This window comes from Coregonus clupeaformis, unplaced genomic scaffold (assembly GCF_020615455.1).
Source record: "Coregonus clupeaformis isolate EN_2021a unplaced genomic scaffold, ASM2061545v1 scaf0552, whole genome shotgun sequence".
In the NCBI taxonomy this organism is placed as follows: Eukaryota; Metazoa; Chordata; class Actinopteri; order Salmoniformes; family Salmonidae; genus Coregonus; species Coregonus clupeaformis.
In genome coordinates, this window is record NW_025534007.1 from 183,422 (window position 1) to 204,860 (window position 21,439).

At 44.2% G+C, this 21,439-nt stretch overlaps 1 protein-coding gene across 2 annotated transcripts in view; it reads right to left on the reverse strand.

The window, feature by feature from the left end:
• Positions 1-2,241: 2,241 nt before the first annotated feature.
• The window catches only part of LOC121531584 (general transcription factor IIH subunit 1-like), a 43,168-nt gene continuing 23,970 nt past the window's right edge, over positions 2,242-21,439 (reverse strand). The window contains exons 7-15 of one of the 2 annotated variants that reach the window (XM_045215913.1): positions 19,750-19,829; positions 18,413-18,549; positions 18,309-18,327; positions 13,279-13,367; positions 13,032-13,149; positions 9,571-9,661; positions 7,133-7,248; positions 3,908-4,000; positions 2,242-3,134 (exon numbers count right to left, since the gene is read on the reverse strand). In XM_045215913.1, the coding sequence (XP_045071848.1) occupies positions 3,048-3,134; positions 3,908-4,000; positions 7,133-7,248; positions 9,571-9,661; positions 13,032-13,149; positions 13,279-13,367; positions 18,309-18,327; positions 18,413-18,549; positions 19,750-19,829 (830 nt within the window). In that variant the 3' untranslated portion in view covers positions 2,242-3,047. Of the gene's footprint in view, positions 3,135-3,907; positions 4,001-7,132; positions 7,249-9,570; positions 9,662-13,031; positions 13,150-13,278; positions 13,368-18,239; positions 18,328-18,412; positions 18,550-19,749; positions 19,830-21,439 lie in introns of both variants that reach the window. The other variant, XM_041836865.2, reaches the window with a different exon arrangement.

A 21,439-nucleotide genomic window follows, 5' to 3' on the forward strand; every position in this document is an offset into this window, starting at 1 on the left:
GTGCGCTTCACAAAACGAGGTCCAAAGGTCGGGGTGATTTCACAAAGGTCGGGGTGATGTCACAAAGGTCGGGGTGATGTCACAAAGGTCGGGGTGATGTCACAAAGGTCGGGGTGATGTCACAAAGGTCGGGGTGATGTCACAAAGGTCGGGGTGATGTCACAAAGGTCGGGGTGATGTCACAAAGGTCGGGGTGATGTCACAAAGGTCGGGGTGATGTCACAAAGGTCGGGGTGATGTCACAAAGGTCGGGGTGATGTCACAAAGGTCGGGGTGATGTCACAAAGGTCGGGGTGATGTCACAAAGGACCATAGAGAGAAAACATTGTTCCATCTCTATGACAGAGGCTGTCAGGTGTCGGCCCAAACTCGGCACAGTCTGTGTAAACTCAAACCGCCATGAAAGATACGCTAAACAGCTTTAACAGAGAGCTTTCTTTTTCTTGCCCAGAGATCATATTCATAAAGCCTCCCAGAGTGGATTCAGTTTAGCCTTTTATATCATAATAAAATCAGGTTAACAAGGACTGGGGGGGGGGGTCGGATCAAAGATCAGCCCTTCTAGTCAGTGACGGTTTGTGAATACGGGCCCTGATGAGTGTATAGGCTGGTTGAACAACAATCTGAACACAACGAAGCACTGCATTTACTCTGGTGTATCCAGGCTGAGCTAGAGACTCTTCATTCTGACAGTTGGGAATTTCGGAATGATTTGGACGACTACATTGAATCCTTCGGTTTCACCCAACTCCCGGGGGGGAAGTTTCCCCAAGGTACAGACAGATCCAGGATAAGCTTCCCCTCCCCCAATCCCTTAAACATTAGTGGGGAAAAAGCAAACTTCATCCTTCACATTCCACCCATAGATCAAATAAGAAATGACCACTAAGTACTAAACACAGTCCAGACAAACAGAATGTCATAAACAACAACGTGAGTGTTTCCACTTTAAATGTTTTGAGTAACATCCAGACAGTTTGTCTTCAGTGCATCTAGAAGGTGCAGAACAGACATTACAAACCAGTGCAGAGTCACACACACACACACACACAGTCTGAAATGACACCCTATTCCCTATATAGTGCACTACTTTAGACCAGAGCCCTATGACACCCTATTCCCTATATAGTGCACTACTTTAGACCAGAGCACTATGGCACCCTATTCCCTACATAGTGCACTGCTTTAGACCAGAGCCCTATGACACCCTATTCCCTATATAGTGCACTACTTTAGACCAGAGCCCTATGGCACCCTATTCCCTATATAGTGCACTACTTTAGACCAGAGCCCTATGACACCCTATTCCCTATATAGTGCACTACTTTAGACCAGAGCCCTATGACACCCTATTCCCTATATAGTGCACTACTTTAGACCAGAGCCCTATGACACCCTATTCCCTATATAGTGCACTACTTTAGACCAGAGCCCTATGACACCCTATTCCCTATATAGTACACTACTTTAGACCAGAGCCCTATGACACCCTATTCCCTATATAGTGCACTACTTTAGACCAGAGAATGGCACCCTATTCCCTATATAGTGCACTACTTTAGACCAGAGCCCTATGGCACCCTATTCCCTATATAGTGCACTACTTTAGACCAGAGCCCTATGACACCCTATTCCCTATATAGTGCACTACTTTAGACCAGAGCCCTATGACACCCTATTCCCTATATAGTGCACTACTTTAGACCAGAGCCCTATGACACCCTATTCCCTATATAGTGCACTACTTTAGACCAGAGCCCTATGACACCCTATTCCCTATATAGTGCACTACTTTAGACCAGAGCCCTATGACACCCTATTCCCTATATAGTGCACTACTTTAGACCAGAGCCCTATGACACCCTATGCCCTACATAGTGCACTGCTTTTGACCAGGGGGCCCCACTATATAGAGCACATGTTCAACTCATTCCACGGAGGGCCGAGTCTCTGCAGGGTTTTCACTCCTCCAACTCATTCCACGGAGGGCCGAGTCTCTGCAGGGTTTTCACTCCTCCAACTCATTCCACGGAGGGCCGAGTCTCTGCAGGGTTTTCACTCCTCCAACTCATTCCACGGAGGGCCGAGTCTCTGCAGGGTTTTCACTCCTCCCTTGTACCTGATTGATGAATTAAGGTCACTAATTAGTAAGGAACTCCCCTCACCTGGTTGTCTAGGTCTTAATTGAAAGGAAAAAACTAAAACCCGCAGACACTTGGTCAGGGTTTCCCAAACTCGGTACTCGGGACCCCAAGTGGTGCACGTTTTGGTTCTAGCGCTACACAGCCGATTCAAATAATCAACTAATCATCAAGTTTTGATCAATTGAAAATCGGCTCTGTGGTGCTAGGGGCAAAAACCAAAATGCGCACCCCTTGGGGTCCCGAGGACAGAGTTTGGGGAAACGCTGCACTAGGCCCTCCATGGAATGAGTTTGACACCCCTGATATTGGGAATATGGTGCCCTTTGGGAAGTAGCCATACTAATGCACTACAGTGGAGAATGTGTCTTTACAGTATTGCTACTCCCTCGCCTGTCCTGACAGGGCAGGTTTCCTGGACCTCGTCCTCCGCTCCCTGAAAAGGCCTGCGAGGTGTACTATGAGTATAAGTCTTTAGATTCACATCCACACAGTCCTCTTGCTTATTAAACACGGTCTGTTCAGTTCCCGAAGTTCCTTTTGACTTCTCTGAACCTTTTTGCCATTTGATACCGTTTTAAGTTTGTCTATGTTCGTTCAACCCTTATTAGGGTCATGCCAACGACATCCCATCCATTGAGGAAAATAACAAAACAAAAAAAACTAGAAAAACTAATTTACAGTCATTTGCGATCAAGATCCAGTGAGTGAATTAGTCTGTCTGTCTGCTGGATATAGATGACTAGCAGCAGCACCCGTCTGGATCAACCCTGGGACTATGTCCTCTGTCACAGCAGCCTGGTTATTAGGCCAAGGTCTGTACATCCATCTTGCTCTCTTTCATTCCCCTCTTCCTTCCTTCCTTCCTCCCTCTCAGATCATCCATTTGTTTTCGTTTCTCTCCTCTCAGGTTTTCCTCATCATCCGACGTGTTTGCCAGGCGTGGAATTTATTGTAGGCCATCTGAAACATGTCCTCCAGGTGTCCCGTAAGCTGTGGGAGAGATTCAAAACAGAGTTTCATTATTTGACTTTATAAAAATGTAGGTATAGATGTTTATTAGCGCCTATGTTGAGTTGTGATGCATTATGCCATGTCTCATAAGTCGTTATAAATGTGTTTTATAATGCTTTTTGAAAGAGCTTCCCTAGATAACCAGTAAGCTGTGAGAGAGATTCAAAACAAAATACATCTTATTCTGAGAGGAAGAATAAATAATTGACTGGGGCTCTCCAGGGGTTACAGGTTAAACACTCAGGAGACCGAGTACGCAAGGGGCACTTTGAAAAGGTAGCTAGTCCATAGTAACATGACCAGTTTATTCGGTACACCACCCCCCCGTTCATGAAAATGGATCTAGCGTAGCGCAATGACTGGAAGTCTATGGGTATCTGCTAGCATTGCAGAACACTAGTTAGCATTGGCTCATGAAACAACCTCCAGCTTCCTTCATACTGGACACAGAGACATAACAACGGTATCCGCAAATTCAACTGACACTAGGGAAGTAGATTAACGGCATCGTTGTCAAAATCCCGAAGTATCCATTTAGACTTAGTCATGCGTGTATACATCTCCGTATTGGTGGCACCGGTGGGAATCGAACCCACGACCCTGGAGGTTGCTGGCGCCGTGCTCTACCAACTGAGCCACTGACAGGACCTCCCTATAGCAATTGAAGACACTTTATTCTAGAAGGTATCATCCTATTAACACTATCAGCTACCCGAATTAGAAAAGGAATGAGTCTCAAGGTCGGGTCTTACGTTAGGACTCAAATACTGGCGCTGGATCTTCTCCTTGAAGGGGCGGAGCTTGGTCATCTGGAATCTCTCCAGGTTGGCCCTCATCTTCACCACCTGACAGGAGAGAAGACATGTTAAAAGTTATCAAACTTTATCAAACCCAGGGGGTTACTTTTCCTATAGAGACCTCAATAAACTCTGTAGCAGGATAGCTAACACTGATGTCGGGACCTTGACAAACTTAACAGTGAGTGATGACCATGAAAACACGCCAGACCGTTGGCTATAGCTATGTTCAACAACTATAATATTCTTCTGGCTTTATCTGGCTCTATTCGTGATACTTGTCTTGCCTCGCTGGCTTGCTAGGTAATCAATCTTCTGATGACATCTGCGATGTTGTAGACCAGCCAAACTCAACTGGCGGACCGCGGTCCGGACCCAGAGAAGGGTCAATCCGGACCGGACAACATTGCATTTTGTTATATAAAAGTCAAATATTTGTAAACAGATTTTTTTGTTCGTTTTATTTTAAACGACCGGGCGCAGCGGCCTCTATAACTCAGCAACTTCACTTTCGCTCTCTCTCGAAGCAACGCCCACCTCTACTAGTGCCCCGTCTAATCCAATCGCGTGGTTATATGCAAATACAAGAGGCCGCGTCTTACCCAATCACATCAATCCAAATATCCTCTGCAGAACCTTGGGACAAGCAGGCAGAAAGAAACAGGAAGATCTGACCGCGGTTCAACTGTTAACATCACACATAGGAGCTTAGTTACCAGTATCTTTGTTAATATGGCTTGTTCAAAAAAAAAGAGAAGTTGACTGAAAACCGTGTATTCAAAGAAGAGTGGACGGAACAGTATTTATTAATTCTCCCCTTAACTGGCACAAAACTAAATGTGCCTGATATGCAGTGAGTCCGTAGCTCTCGTGAAAACCACTATGACACAAGGAATAGTAAATTGGATCAGACGTATCCCCTGAACACGGAGGTGAGAACAAACTGGATTAACCAACTCAAATCCCAATATGAGACGTCCACCAAAGACCTTGTCAATTCCCTGACAGCCCAACAACGTGTTCACTGAGGATAGCTTGTGTTTTGGGAAAACACACAAAAAAAACAAAAAAAAAAAAAAAAAGTTTCAGACGCGGAGATGGTAAAAGGATGCATGTGTGAAGTTGCTGACACCTTCCTTGAAGGTAAACAAAAGGATGAGCTCAGGGAAAAAGATCAAACAGATCCCACTGTCAAGATCCCACAGCAATGAGGAGAACTGAAATATTAGCTGAAGATTTAACTTCACAACTTGATGAGGCCATTCAGAATGCACCATGCATTTCACTAGGATGAATTAACAGACAACACTGATAATGCCCAGCTTCTGGTGTATGTCAGATTTCATAACGAAACAAAGAAGGTATTCTGTGAGGAGCTGTTGGGCTTAACAAATCTAGAAGCACACACAGGGGGAGAGGATATCCATGAGGCCATCAAAGGAATGCTGACAAAAATGGGGATAGATCTGAAGTCAGTGGTCTCCATCACCACAGATGGAGCTCCAGCCATGACAGGAAGAGGGAGGGGACTGGTTGCACGTTTGAAAGAGGACCACCCTGACCTGACATCATATCACTGCATCATCCAATCATCTGTCCTGTGTGCCAGTCTGGGATTCTAAGGTCATGACGTCGATTTTGAAACGGATCAACTTTTTGACAGCAACATCATCCCTACAACGCCGCCTGCTACGAGGCATTCTGACTCACTACTGCACAACAATGTCAGATGGCTCAGCAAAGGCAGGGTTTTGGAACGCTTTTGGCCCATTCAGGAGGAAATCAAAGCTTTCTTATCAGAGCAAAAAGTGACAAGGCAACTCAAGTTTTCTGAGTTTATGGAAGATGAGGAGAAGATGGAAACAGTTGCCTTTTTGACAGACATGACATCACACCTTAATCAACTGAATGTTAAGCTGCAGGGACGGGACAACACAGTGTGTGATATGATAACGGCAGTCGGGGCTTTCCAGAAGAAATAGGAGCTTTAACTAATAACTTGTCCACTTCCCCCAATCTTCCGGTGCAAACGCAGGGAGACAAAGATGTTCCCAACCATGTAGATTTCATCCAGAAGCGGATGGAGAACTTCCAAGGCTCGCTTTGATGACTTCACTGTTGGAAGAGAACTGCTGCTGCTCATCCAGAACCACCTTCTTGGTCACAAATGTGACAAAGTTGTCAGAAGAGGCTAAAACAGATCTTCAGATGGGTAGATGTTGCATCACTGAAATGGAGTTGATGGAGCTGCCAGAAAATGGGGCTTTGAAGGAGCAGGTTGGTGATTGTGACCCTGTCAGTTTCTGGGGAAAGAAAGCACTACAGTACTTACAATACAATACTACAATACTACAATACAATACTACAATACTACAATACAATACTACAATACAATACATATATACAAACAATACAATACAATACTACAGTACTTACAATACAATACTACAATACTACAATACAATACTACAATACAATACATATATACAAACAATACAATACAATACAATACAATACAATACTACAATACAATACTACAATACAATACATATATACAATACAAACAATACAATACAATACAATACTACAATACTACAATACAACAATACATATATACAATACAATACTACAATACAATACATATATACAAACAATACAATACAATACTACAATACAATACAATACATATATACAATACAATACTACAATACAATACATATATACAATACAATACAGCAATACTTATATCCCTCATTAAAATGCAAATCAATTTATAACATTTTTAACATGCGTTTTTCTGGATTATTTTGTTGTTATTCTGTCTCTCACTGTTCAAATAAACCTACCATTAAAATTATAGACTGATCATGTCTTTGTCAGTGGGCAAACTTACAACATCAGCAGGGGATGAAATACTTTTTTCCCCTCACTATATCTGACTGGGTTAATAACTCATCTTGTCACTACACTATATCTGACTGGGTTAATAATTCATTTTGTGTTCTTGTGGAACCTGGGACTTAGACTTGAGCACTTGGACCAGGAACCGAGCAATGGGAGATTTCAGCCATAGGGACTCGTGACTCGACCATTGGGGACCTCAGCTGTTTACCAAAACGGTGGCGGTGACCCGCTTTGTTATTGTTTGAGCTGCAGATTGCCCCTTTAAGCAGTAGTCACCTTCTCTTCCAGGAAGGGTGTGTTGACAGGAAAACAGGACCAGAAGTGTCTCAGCAGCTCCCCAGCAGCCGTGTACAGATGCTTCAGCTCCCCCTGGACGTCGTTGGGCACCATCTCTGTGACAAGGAAACAGAACCAATAGAACTAAGCAATAAGTAACAAGAGGCAGCGCTGCTATACTGTAGCATGACTACAGTCACAGGTATAGCAGACTACAGTCACAGGTAGACTACAGTCACAGGTAAGGCCCAGTGCTATACTGTAGCATGACTACAGTCACAGGTAAGGCCCAGTGCTATACTATAGCATGACTACAGTCACAGGTAAGGCCCAGTGCTATACTATAGCATGACTACAGTCACAGGTAAGGCCCAGTGCTATACTATAGCATGACTACAGTCACAGGTAAGGCCCAGTGCTATACTATAGCATGACTACAGTCACAGGTAAGGCCCAGTGCTATACTATAGCATGACTACAGTCACAGGTAAGGCCCAGTGCTATACTATAGCAGACTACAGTCACAGGTAAGGCCCAGTGCTATACTATAGCATGACTACAGTCACAGGTAAGGCCCAGTGCTATACTGTAGCATGACTACAGTCACAGGTAAGGCCCAGTGCTATACTATAGCATGACTACAGTCACAGGTAAGGCCCAGTGCTATACTATAGCATGACTACAGTCACAGGTAAGGCCCAGTGCTATATTATAGCATGACTACAGTCACAGGTAAGGCCCAGTGCTATACTATAGCAGACTACAGTCACAGGTAAGGCCCAGTGCTATACTATAGCATGACTACAGTCACAGGTAAGGCCCAGTGCTATACTGTAGCATGACTACAGTCACAGGTAAGGCCCAGTGCTATACTATAGCATGACTACAGTCACAGGTAAGGCCCAGTGCTATACTATAGCATGACTACAGTCACAGGTAAGGCCCAGTGCTATACTATAGCATGACTACAGTCACAGGTAAGGCCCAGTGCTATACTGTAGCATGACTACAGTCACAGGTAAGGCCCAGTGCTATACTATAGCATGACTACAGTCACAGGTAAGGCCCAGTGCTATACTATAGCATGACTACAGTCACAGGTAAGGCCCAGTGCTATACTATAGCATGACTACAGTCACAGGTAAGGCCCAGTGCTATACTATAGCAGACTACAGTCACAGGTAAGGCCCAGTGCTATACTATAGCATGACTACAGTCACAGGTAAGGCCCAGTGCTATACTATAGCATGACTACAGTCACAGGTAAGGCCCAGTGCTATACTGTAGCACGACTACAGTCACAGGTAAGGCCCAGTGCTATACTGTAGCACGACTACAGTCACAGGTAAGGCCCAGTGCTATACTATAGCATGACTACAGTCACAGGTAAGGCCCAGTGCTATACTATAGCATGACTACAGTCACAGGTAAGGCCCAGTGCTATATTGTAGCAGACTACAGTCACAGGTAAGGCCCAGTGCTATACTGTAGCATGACTACAGTCACAGGTAAGGCCCAGTGCTATACTGTAGCATGACTACAGTCACAGGTAAGGCCCAGTGCTATATTGTAGCAGACTACAGTCACAGGTAAGGCCCAGTGCTATACTGTAGCACGACTACAGTCACAGGTAAGCCCCAGCGCTATACTACAGCAGACTACAGTCACAGGTAAGGCCCAGTGCTATACTGTAGCAGACTAAAGTCACAGGTAAGGGGCAGTGCTATACTATAGCATTACTACAGTCACGGGTAAGAGGCAGTGCATTCGGAAAGTATTCAGAACCCATATTTTGTTACGTTACAGCCTTATTCTAAAATGGATTTAAAAAAAATATATCCTCATCAATTCCTCGTCACACAATACCCCATAATGACAAAGCGAAAACAGGTTTAGACATTTTTGCAAATTAATACAAAATTATAAACAGAAATGCCTTATTTACATAAGTATTCAGACCCTTTGCTATGAGACTCGAAATTGAGCTCAGGTGCATCCTGTTTCCATTGATCATCCTTGAGATGTTTGCTTCAACAAAGTACTGAGTAAAGGGTCTGAATACTTATGTAAATGTAATATTTCCGTTTTTGCTTTGTCATTAAGGGGTATTGTGTGTAGATTGATGAGGGAAAAAAACAATTTAATCAATTTTAGAATAAGGCTGTAACGTAACAAAATGTGGAAAAAGTGAAGGTTGTCTGAATACTTTTCGAATGCACTGTAGTCACAGGTAAATGGCGTTGTTCGGCCCAAAGCGAAGCTCGTCCAATCAGCATTCAAGCATACAAGTTAGAAACCATCTGGGTTGATGACTTAAGTGCACTGAGAAAACCGAACACATTTTTCAACCAAGCTATCAGATGAAGCACACATGAAGCGAGATTTCAAATGTATTCATAAGATAAATAATCTTGACCTAATGGCATCAGTAAACTCACGGTTAATGGCTTGCTGTGCTCCTGCCTGCATGAGAATACCCCCTGGGGAGAGGGCAGCGATGGCAGAACTGGCTGTACTGCTGGACATCACCTGTAAAGGGAAGATCACTGTTAAGAAGGTCATACCAAGGATCATTTAGCTATTTGATTGAATTTTAAGACCCCTTGAAGTGTCCCCCCAAAATTATGATGAAAATCTTTGGGGCCTTACTGCTATTAGCCCATACAAACGCATTGAATAACAGATAGTCCCCTCTCCCATACAATCTAAAGGAAGTTTGTTCTGAAGTGTCTGTCCAATATCTGAGAGATATAAGAAATATCAGGAAACATTTGTAAAACAATTAAATAATAATAATAATAATAATTGGTTACATGTATTTAACCCCTTATTTTTGGCACTATCTCCATATATACAGTGCATTCTGAAAGTATTCAGACCCCTTTACCTTTTTCCATATTTTGTCATGTTACAGCCTTATTCTAAAATTGATTAAAGAAATAAAACTCCTCATCTGTCTACACACAATACCCCATAATGACAAAGCGAAAGCTGGTTTTTAGAATGTTTTGCAAATGTATTAAAAATACAAAACTGAAATACCTTATTTACATAAGTATTCAGCCCCTTTGCTATGAGACTCGAAATTGAGCTCAGGTGCGTCCTGTTTCCATTGATCATCCTTGAGATGTTTCTACAACTTGATTGAAGTCCACCTGTGGTAAATTCAATTGATTGGACATGATTTGGAAAGGCACACACCTGTCTATATAAGGTCCCACAGTTGACAGTGCATGTCAGAGCAAAAACCAAGCTATGAGGTCGAAGGAATTGTCCGTAGAGCTCAGAGACAGGATTGTGTCGCGGCACAGATCTGTGGAAGGGTACCAAAACATTTCTGCAGCATTGAAGGTCCCCAAGAACATAGTGGCCTCCATCATTCTTAAATGGAAGAAGTTTGGAACCACCAACAATCTTCCTAGAGCTGGCCGCCAGGCCAAACTGAGCAATCGGGGGAGAAGGGCCTTGGTCAGGGAGGTGAATGAGTTCCAGAGTTCCTCTGTGGAGATGGGAGAACCTTCCAGAAGGACAACCATCTCTGCAGCATGCCACCAATCAGGCCTTTATGGTAGGGTAGCCAGACGGAAGCCACTCCTCAGTAAAAGGCACATGACAGCCCGCTTGGAGTTTGCCAAAAGGCATCTGAAGGACTCTCAGACCATGGTCAAACATTATCTGGTCTGATGAAACAAGGATTGAACTCTTTGGCCTGAATGCCATGCGTCACGTCTGGAGGAAACCTGGCACCATCCCTACGGTGAAGCATGGTGGTGGCAGCATCATGCTGTGAGGATGTTTTTCAGTGGCAGGGACTGGGAGACTAGTCAGGATCGAGGCAAAGATGAACGGAGCAAAGTACAGAGAGATCCTTGATGAAAACCTGCTCCAGAGCGCTCAGGACCTCAGACTGGGGCGAAGTTTCACCTTCCAACAAGACTACGACCCTAAGCACACAGCCAAGACAACGCAGGAGTGGCTTTGGGACAAGTCTCTGAATGTCTTTGAGTGGCCCGGCCGGAGCCCAGACTTGAACCCGATCTAACATCTCTGGAGAGACCTGAAAATAGCTGTGCAGCGACGCTCCCCATCCAACCTGACAAAGCTTGAGAGGATCTGCAGAGAAGAATGGGAGAAACTCCCCAAATACAGGTGTGCCAAGCTTGTAGCATCATACCCAAGAAGACTCAAGGCTGTAATCGGCGCCAAAGATGCTTCAACAAAGTACTGAGTAAAGGGTCTGAATACTTATGTAAACGTGATATTTTATTTTGTTATTTTTAATAAATCTGCAACAAAATCTAAAAAACTGTTTTTGCTTTGTCATTATGGGGTATTGTGTGTAGATTGTTGTGGTAAAAAAACTATTTAATCAATTTTTGAATAAGGCTGTAAACGTAACAAAAAGTCAAGGTCTGAATACTTTCCGAATGCACTGTATTTCCATTCATTTCTTTCAACTGGTACCGGGGGACCTTCAGACTAATCTTGTGAGGCCGGTGGGCGTCCTAGAGCAAAACAACCGACGTGCATATTCGTGAGAATTACTGTGTTGCCCAAACCGTTCGGACGCAAGTTGGCAGATCGGCTTCAGACGAGTCCCAAGATGCTTGTGGAGGTCTTAAAGCAAAACGGAGACCACCATTGGTGTTTCCTGAGAGTCTCAGCTTTTCATAATCGTTCGTAGGCCAAACTGTTCGGATGTTACAGACGATTTTGTGAGATTACTGATCTTCTGGACGTCTCACGGCCTGACAAACACAGCTCTAGCTGTCAACTTTCACCACATATCCAGAAATGCGACATAGTGGTAGACAGAGGCATCCAATGCAATAAAACCTGATATCTCTAGCTTAAACTGACAGATTTTTACGGATTAACAAGACCTTTAGAACAAATATTACAGAATTGGACAGAAAAATTATATATTATGACTGGTCAGGACCTTCAACACAAGAAGTACAGTTTGGGTACAGTATGAATTTCAACGCCGAAGAAACAGATATTTGTGGATATAGTTGCAAAATTATGGAATTGTTCCCCAAAACCCCCAGGTTTTCCAGAAATCCTGTTTGGAGGATTCTAGATGTCCTGCTTGTTCCCTCCCGATTCCGGGAATCTTCCAAGCAGGATTTCTGGAACACCTGGGAATTTGGGGAAAGTTACCGGAATTTTGCAATCCTATTCGTGGAGAAGCATAGTGCTAGCTAACCGGAGTAAGGCAGGGCTTGTAGCTGGCTAGCAGAGTGGTATCTAACCTGAGTAAGGCAGGGCTTGTAGCTGGCTAGCAGAGTGGTATCTAACCTGAGTAAGGCAGGGCTTGTAGCTGGCTAGCAGAGTGGTATCTAACCTGAGTAAGGCAGGGCTTGTAGCTGGCTAGCAGAGTGGTATCTAACCTGAGTAAGGCAGGGCTTGTAGCTGGCTAGCAGAGTGGTATCTAACCTGAGTAAGGCAGGGCTTGTAGCTGGCTAGCAGAGTGGTATCTAACCTGAGTAAGGCAGGGCTTGTAGCTGGCTAGCAGAGTGGTATCTAACCGGAGTAAGGCAGGGCTTGTAGCTGGCTAGCAGAGTGGTATCTAACCTGAGTAAGGCAGGGCTTGTAGCTGGCTAGCAGAGTGGTATCTAACCGGAGTAAGGTAGGGCTTGTAGCTGGCTAGCAGAGTGGTATCTAACCTGAGTAAGGCAGGGCTTGTAGCTGGCTAGCAGAGTGGTATCTAACCTGAGTAAGGCAGGGCTTGTAGCTGGCTAGCAGAGTGGTATCTAACCGGAGTAAGGTAGGGCTTGTAGCTGGCTAGCAGAGTGATATCTAACCGGAGTAAGGCAGGGCTTGTAGCTGGCTAGCAGAGTGGTATCTAACCGGAGTAAGGTAGGGCTTGTAGCTGGCTAGCAGAGTGGTATCTAACCTGAGTAAGGCAGGGCTTGTAGCTGGCTATTTCATGCTGTATACAGTTGACAGAGTTGATGATGTCTTGACTGGTGGTGTACTGTTGGGGCAGGAGAGGCACAGGACCATGAGAGTACCTGGAGAAAAGGTTGAGGATTCAGATACATAAACAAAAACAAACAGAGAGCACGCCAATTCCAAAAGTATGGTGTCCATAAACAAAGGTCAGATAGAGAGCAGAGCACCAACTGTGTTATGGAACCCACCTGTCAGACTTCTTGAGGTTCAGAGTGACTGTCTTCTTCCTGTTTTCCCTGTGAAGGTCCTCATACTCTGTGGTCTCTTGGATTCTCACCTGCAATATACCACAGCTGTAACGTCACCTGAGATATACCACAGCTGTAACGTCACCTGAGATATACCACAGCTGTAACAACGTCACCTGAGATATACCACAGCTGTAACGTCACCTGAGATATACCACAGCTGTAACAACGTCACCTGCAATATACCACAGCTGTAACGTCACCTGAGATATACCACAGCTGTAACGTCACCTGAAATATACCACAGCTGTAACAACGTCACCTGAGATATACCACAGCTGTAACAACGTCACCTGAGATATACCACAGCTGTAAAGTCACCTGCAATATACCACAGCTGTAACAACGTCCCCTGAAATATACCACAGCTGTAACAACGTCACCTGAGATATACCACAGCTGTAACGTCACCTGAAATATACCACAGCTGTAACAACGTCACCTGAAATATACCACAGCTGTAACGTCACCTGAGATATACCACAGCTGTAACGTCACCTGAGATATACCACAGCTGTAACAACGTCACCTGCAATATACCACAGCTGTAACGTCACCTGCAATATACCACAGCTGTAACAACGTCACCTGAAATATACCACAGCTGTAACAACGTCACCTGAGATATACCACAGCTGTAACAACGTCACCTGCAATATACCACAGCTGTAACGTCACCTGAGATATACCACAGCTGTAACGTCACCTGAAATATACCACAGCTGTAACAACGTCACCTGAGATATACCACAGCTGTAACAACGTCACCTGCAATATACCACAGCTGTAACAACGTCACCTGAAATATACCACAGCTGTAACAACGTCACCTGAGATATACCACAGCTGTAAAGTCACCTGCAATATACCACAGCTGTAACAACGTCACCTGAAATATACCACAGCTGTAACGTCACCTGAGATATACCACAGCTGTAACGTCACCTGAGATATACCACAGCTGTAACAATGTCACCTGCAATATACCACAGCTGTAACAACGTCACCTGAAATATACCACAGCTGTAACAACGTCACCTGCAATATACCACAGCTGTAACAACGTCACGTGAGATATACCACAGCTGTAACAACGTCACCTGAGATATACCACAGCTGTAACGTCACCTGAGATATACCACAGCTGTAACAACGTCACCTGCAATATACCACAGCTGTAACGTCACCTGCAATATACCACAGCTGTAACAACGTCACCTGAAATATACCACAGCTGTAACAACGTCACCTGAAATATACCACAGCTGTAACAACGTCACCTGCAATATACCACAGCTGTAACAACGTCACCTGAGATATACCACAGCTGTAACAACGTCACCTGCAATATCCCACAGCTGTAACAACGTCACCTGAAATATACCACAGCTGTAACAACGTCACCTGAGATATACCACAGCTGTAACAACGTCACCTGCAATATACCACAGCTGTAACAACGTCACCTGAGATATACCACAGCTGTAACGTCACCTGCAATATACCACAGCTGTAACGTCACCTGAAATATACCACAGCTGTAACGTCACCTGAAATATACCACAGCTGTAACAACGTCACCTGAGATATACCACAGCTGTAACAACGTCACCTGAGATATACCACAGCTGTAACGTCACCTGCGATATACCACAGCTGTAACAACTTCACCTGCAATATACCACAGCTGTAACAACGTCACCTGCAATATACCACAGCTGTAACGTCACCTGCAATATACCACAGCTGTAACAACGTCACCTGCAATATACCACAGCTGTAACGTCACCTGAGATATACCACAGCTGTAACGTCACCTGCGATATACCACAGCTGTAACGTCACCTGAGATATACCACAGCTGTAACAACGTCACCTGCAATATACCACAGCTGTAACAACATCACCTGCAATATACCACAGCTGTAACAACGTCCCCTGAGATATACCACAGCTGTAACAACGTCACCTGAGATATACCACAGCTGTAACAACGTCACCTGCAATATACCACAGCTGTAACAACGTCACCTGAGATATACCACAGCTGTAACAACGTCACCTGCAATATACCACAGCTGTAACAACATCACCTGCAATATACCACAGCTGTAACAACGTCACCTGCAATATACCACAGCTGTAACAACGTCACCTGCAATATACCACAGCTGTAACAACGTCACCTGCAATATACCACAGCTGTAACAACGTCACCTGCAATATACCACAGCTGTAACAACGTCACCTGCAATATACCACAGCTGTAACAACGTCACCTGCAATATACCACAGCTGTAACAACGTCACCTGCAATATACCACAGCTGTAACGTCACCTGCAATATACCACAGCTGTAACAACGTCACCTGAGATATACCACAGCTGTAACGTCACCTGCAATATACCACAGCTGTAACAACGTCACCTGCAATATACCACAGCTGTAACGTCACCTGCAATATACCACAGCTGTAACATCACCTGAAATATACCACAGCTGTAACAACGTCACCTGCGATATACCACAGCTGTAACAACGTCACCTGCGATATACCACAGCTGTAACGTCACCTGAGATATACCACAGCTGTAACGTCACCTGCAATATACCACAGCTGTAACGTCACCTGCGATATACCACAGCTGTAACAACGTCACCTGCGATATACCACAGCTGTAACGTCACCTGCAATATACCACAGCTGTAACGTCACCTGAAATATACCACAGCTGTAACGTCACCTGAGATATACCACAGCTGTAACGTCACCTGCGATATACCACAGCTGTAACAACGTCACCTGCGATATACCACAGCTGTAACGTCACCTGCAATATACCACAGCTGTAACGTCACCTGAAATATACCACAGCTGTAACGTCACCTGCGATATACCACAGCTGTAACGTCACCTGCAATATACCACAGCTGTAACGTCACCTGAGATATACCACAGCTGTAACAACGTCACCTGCAATATACCACAGCTGTAACAACGTCACCTGCAATATACCACAGCTGTAACAATGTCACCTGAAATATACCACAGCTGTAACAACGTCACCTGAAATATACCACAGCTGTAACAACGTCCCCTGAGATATACCACAGCTGTAACAACGTCACCTGAGATATACCACAGCTGTAACGTCACCTGAGATATACCACAGCTGTAACGTCACCTGAAATATACCACAGCTGTAACAACGTCACCTGAAATATACCACAGCTGTAACGTCACCTGCAATATACCACAGCTGTAACGTCACCTGCAATATACCACAGCTGTAACAACGTCACCTGAAATATACCACAGCTGTAACAACATCACCTGCAATATACCACAGCTGTAACAACGTCACCTGAAATATACCACAGCTGTAACAACGTCACCTGCAATATACCACAGCTGTAACAACATCACCTGCAATATACCACAGCTGTAACAACGTCACCTGCAATATACCACAGCTGTAACGTCACATGCAATATACCACAGCTGTAACGTCACCTGAGATATACCACAGCTGTAACAACGTCACCTGAGATATACCACAGCTGTAACGTCACCTGAGATATACCACAGCTGTAACGTCACCTGCAATATACCACAGCTGTAACAACGTCACCTGAAATATACCACAGCTGTAACAACGTCACCTGAAATATACCACAGCTGTAACAACGTCCCCTGAGATATACCACAGCTGTAACAACGTCACCTGAGATATACCACAGCTGTAACGTCACCTGAGATATACCACAGCTGTAACGTCACCTGAAATATACCACAGCTGTAACAACGTCACCTGAAATATACCACAGCTGTAACGTCACCTGCAATATACCACAGCTGTAACGTCACCTGCAATATACCACAGCTGTAACAACGTCACCTGAAATATACCACAGCTGTAACAACGTCACCTGAAATATACCACAGCTGTAACAACGTCACCTGCAATATACCACAGCTGTAACAACGTCACCAGCAATATACCACAGCTGTAACAACGTCACCTGCAATATACCACAGCTGTAACAACGTCACCTGCAATATACCACAGCTGTAACAACGTCACCTGCAATATACCACAGCTGTAACGTCACCTGCAATATACCACAGCTGTAACGTCACCTGAGATATACCACAGCTGTAACAACGTCACCTGCAATATACCACAGCTGTAACAACGTCACCTGAAATATACCACAGCTGTAACGTCACCTGAGATATACCACAGCTGTAACAACGTCACCTGCAATATACCACAGCTGTAACAACGTCACCTGCAATATACCACAGCTGTAACGTCACCTGAGATATACCACAGCTGTAACAACGTCACCTGCAATATACCACAGCTGTAACAACGTCACCTGCAATATACCACAGCTGTAACAACATCACCTGCAATATACCACAGCTGTAACAACGTCACCTGCAATATACCACAGCTGTAACAACGTCACCTGCAATATACCACAGCTGTAACGTCACCTGCAATATACCACAGCTGTAACGTCACCTGAGATATACCACAGCTGTAACAACGTCACCTGCAATATACCACAGCTGTAACAACGTCACCTGAAATATACCACAGCTGTAACAACGTCACCTGCAATATACCACAGCTGTAACAACGTCACCTGCAATATACCACAGCTGTAACGTCACCTGCAATATACCACAGCTGTAACAACGTCACCTGCATTATACCACAGCTGTAAGTACCTATAGCAGAGGCCAAAAGGCTAAGTGTCTATATAGCGGGGATGGGAGAGAGATGAACGCTATTACTCTGCATCAAAGCTCTTCATGTATTCATAAATCTCAGCGCTAAGCAAGCCTTTATCTTGTATGTTTAGCCTCACAACAGAGATGTTATGATACCTTCTTAATTGGAGGTTGGAAGAAGTCCGAGTCCCTTGAGTTTCCATCAGTACTGCTAGTCTCACTGACCTGATCGTTAGGAACGTCCCTAAGAAGACAGACAGGTTAACACACAGGTTCTGCAGTGAAATGCTGAGGAAAATCACTTTTAGGAAAGAATGTCATCTACTCACGCTTTCTTTCCGGAGCCTGCGGCCAGCACCATCGTACTGTGGTGGTTGAACCTCTTGATGATGGTGGAGTTACTGCTCTCCTTCACGGTCTTGTTAGTGTTGGACGTAGAAGGTGCTGTGGAGTTGGTCCCATAACCCTGGAGAGAGAACAGTGATTAGTGTTGGACGTAGAAGGTGCTGTGGAGTTGGTCCCATAACCCCGGAGAGAGAACAGTGATTAGTGTTGGACGTAGAAGGTGCTGTGGAGTTGGTCCCATAACCCCGGAGAGAGAACAGTGATTAGTGTTGGACGTAGAAGGTGCTGTGGAGTTGGTCCCATAACCCTGGAGAGAGAACAGTGATTAGTGTTGGACGTAGAAGGTGCTGTGGAGTTGGTCCCATAACCCTGGAGAGAGAACAGTGATTAGTGTTGGACGTAGAAAGTGCTGTGGAGTTGGTCCCATAACCCTGGAGAGAGAACAATGATTAGTGTTGGACGTAGAAGGTGCTGTGGAGTTAGTCCCATAACCCTGGAGAGAGAACAGTGATTAGTGTTGGACGTAGAAGGTGCTGTGGAGTTGGTCCCATAACCCTGGAGAGAGAACAGTGATTAGTGTTGGATGTAGAAGTTGGAGTTGGTCCCATAACCCTGGAGAGAGAACAGTGATTAGTGTTGGATGTAGAAGTTGGAGTTAGTCCCATAACCCTGGAGAGAGAACAGTGATTAGTGTTGGACGTAGAAGTTGGAGTTAGTCCCATAACCCTGGAGAGAGAACAGTGGCATAGTAGAGTTAATGAAGTTACCCCAGACACTGATCTAAGGTCAGTTTAGTGTTTTCCCCCTACTGGTTAAGGTCAAGCTATAATAATAATAATAATAATAATAATAATAATAATAATAATAATAATAATAATAAGCCATTTAGCAGACGCTTTTATCCAAAGCGACTTACAGTCATGTGCGCATACATTTTTAGGTATGGGTGGTCCCGGGGATCGAACCCACTACCCTGGCGTTCCAAGCGCCGTGCTCTACCAGCGGAGCTACAGAGGACCACAGCTGGTCCTAGAGATGTACCTAGGGGTAACTTTAACCCGGGGCTGATGGCGACATGCAGGATTAGAATGAGAATGCTCAAAACCTCTCCAACAGTCAACAAATTACCACACACTTTCTGGTGTCCAAAGAATACGCAGCAGGGTTGTGTTCAGTAGGGCCAAAACGGAACAAAATGGCCAGAAACTGGAAGTGACTATCTGAATTTGTCCAATAAGAAAAGCGTTTTTTTTTCTTCTCTGGTATGCCCTAATGAACATAACCCTTGTGTAACATTACAGGCAAGGACTGTTCTTCTCACCTCCTCTGACGGCTTGTCCTCCAGTGACAGCAGGTCCAGCATTGGATTCTTCACTCCTTGGACTACCATGGACTTCAAGCCTGCAGAGTCATAACACTGATTTGTATAGCACATTTCACACTGAGAGATAGCGACTCAAAGTGCTTGGCTGGGAATTGCCAAGGACCTCGCGATACAATATTGATACTAAAAGGTGCGATATGATATGTATTGCGATTCGTTTTTTGATCAGTCAAAAAAATGTGGCTCTCTATTTAAAAAGAACAAGCTATGAAGGAAAAATATTGGAGTTTTGGTGCAGGTTTAGCCAACTAGCGCAAAAATAATTAAGTGATAATGCCAGAGAAGCCAGTGTTTGGAGGATATATTGGCATGTATTCATACTATTTCATCCTTTCACGAGATATAGTCCCGACACAAATCTAAAGTTGCTACCCAAGCCGGCTGGTCGTTCGTTCTATCGATTCGGTTGCAAGTCGTTAAGTTTTTTTGGTTCTGTATCTATGTTCGTTCTAAATGTTCCATTGCCAATTCTGGCTGGCAACGTTCCTATCCCTTGCTTGCTAGCTAGCCAACTACGGCTAACTTACAGTCACGTCAGAAAGTGCAGCCAGTATAACAACAAAGTATCTGCATTTGCATTTGTTTAAGCTGTTTTCTAGTGACATTTATTTGGATACATCCATAACAATGAGCTAATGAGGCGCGATTTCGCCTGGCGTATAAAATTTGCTCTCTCGTCAGGAGACTTTTGTTCAGAGCAGCGAACCAACACAGCCAACACAATCACTTCAAACTGAAGCTGGAAAGACAGCAAACTAGCTGCATTTAGTTTTGTTTGACCTGTTTTCTATTCACATTTCTTTGTATATATACATACAAATTATGCCAGCTGATTCATGATTTCGACTGGCTGCGAAAAGCTGCCTGCTTGTCTGTCTCGTCCCGACACATTCATTACTATGCGACAGCTGGAGATCGAATTTCAATATTGAAACAATTGCACATTTCTGAGAAACAGACAGCAAGGTTTATACAAATCTCCACTGTTGAAAACCAATTGCTAGTCTAAAAGAAATGGGAGAGAATGTCTAGATGCTTTTTATAGTGGAGATCAAGTTTATAAATTGCCCGGCTGGGCTGATGAGACAGTGGATTGCGCAATGAGATGCAACAGAGTAAATAGGAGTCGGCAACCTTTCTCATGTGGAATGCCAATTTATCTTACAATTTCTACCAATCTGCGTGCCAGTTATGGTTTTCATATGCACATTTGCGTGAAACAGTTTTCATTGATAATAACGTCTTCATATCTCTAAATCATTTTCATGTGGTGAATCAAAATTCAATCCAAATCTAAATGAAAATGATACAAACCTACAAAGTAACCTCTATTGCCAACTATGTAAAAAAAAAAAATAATAGCCTCCATAAAGCCAACAAATAAAAACATTGCAGCCTGCAGGTAGAAAATATCCTCATTAGAATAAATATCCTATAAATCACATTGGCTATGCAGGCCTGTCTGCAACGAACTTGAAACATTGTATCAACTACTAACTACTCAGGCTTCTGGCCATTTTGAGCCTGTAATCGAACCCACAATTGCTGATGCTCCAGATACTCAACTAGTCTCAAGAAGGCCAGTTTTATTGCTTCTTTAAAATCAGCACAACAGTTTTCAGCTGTG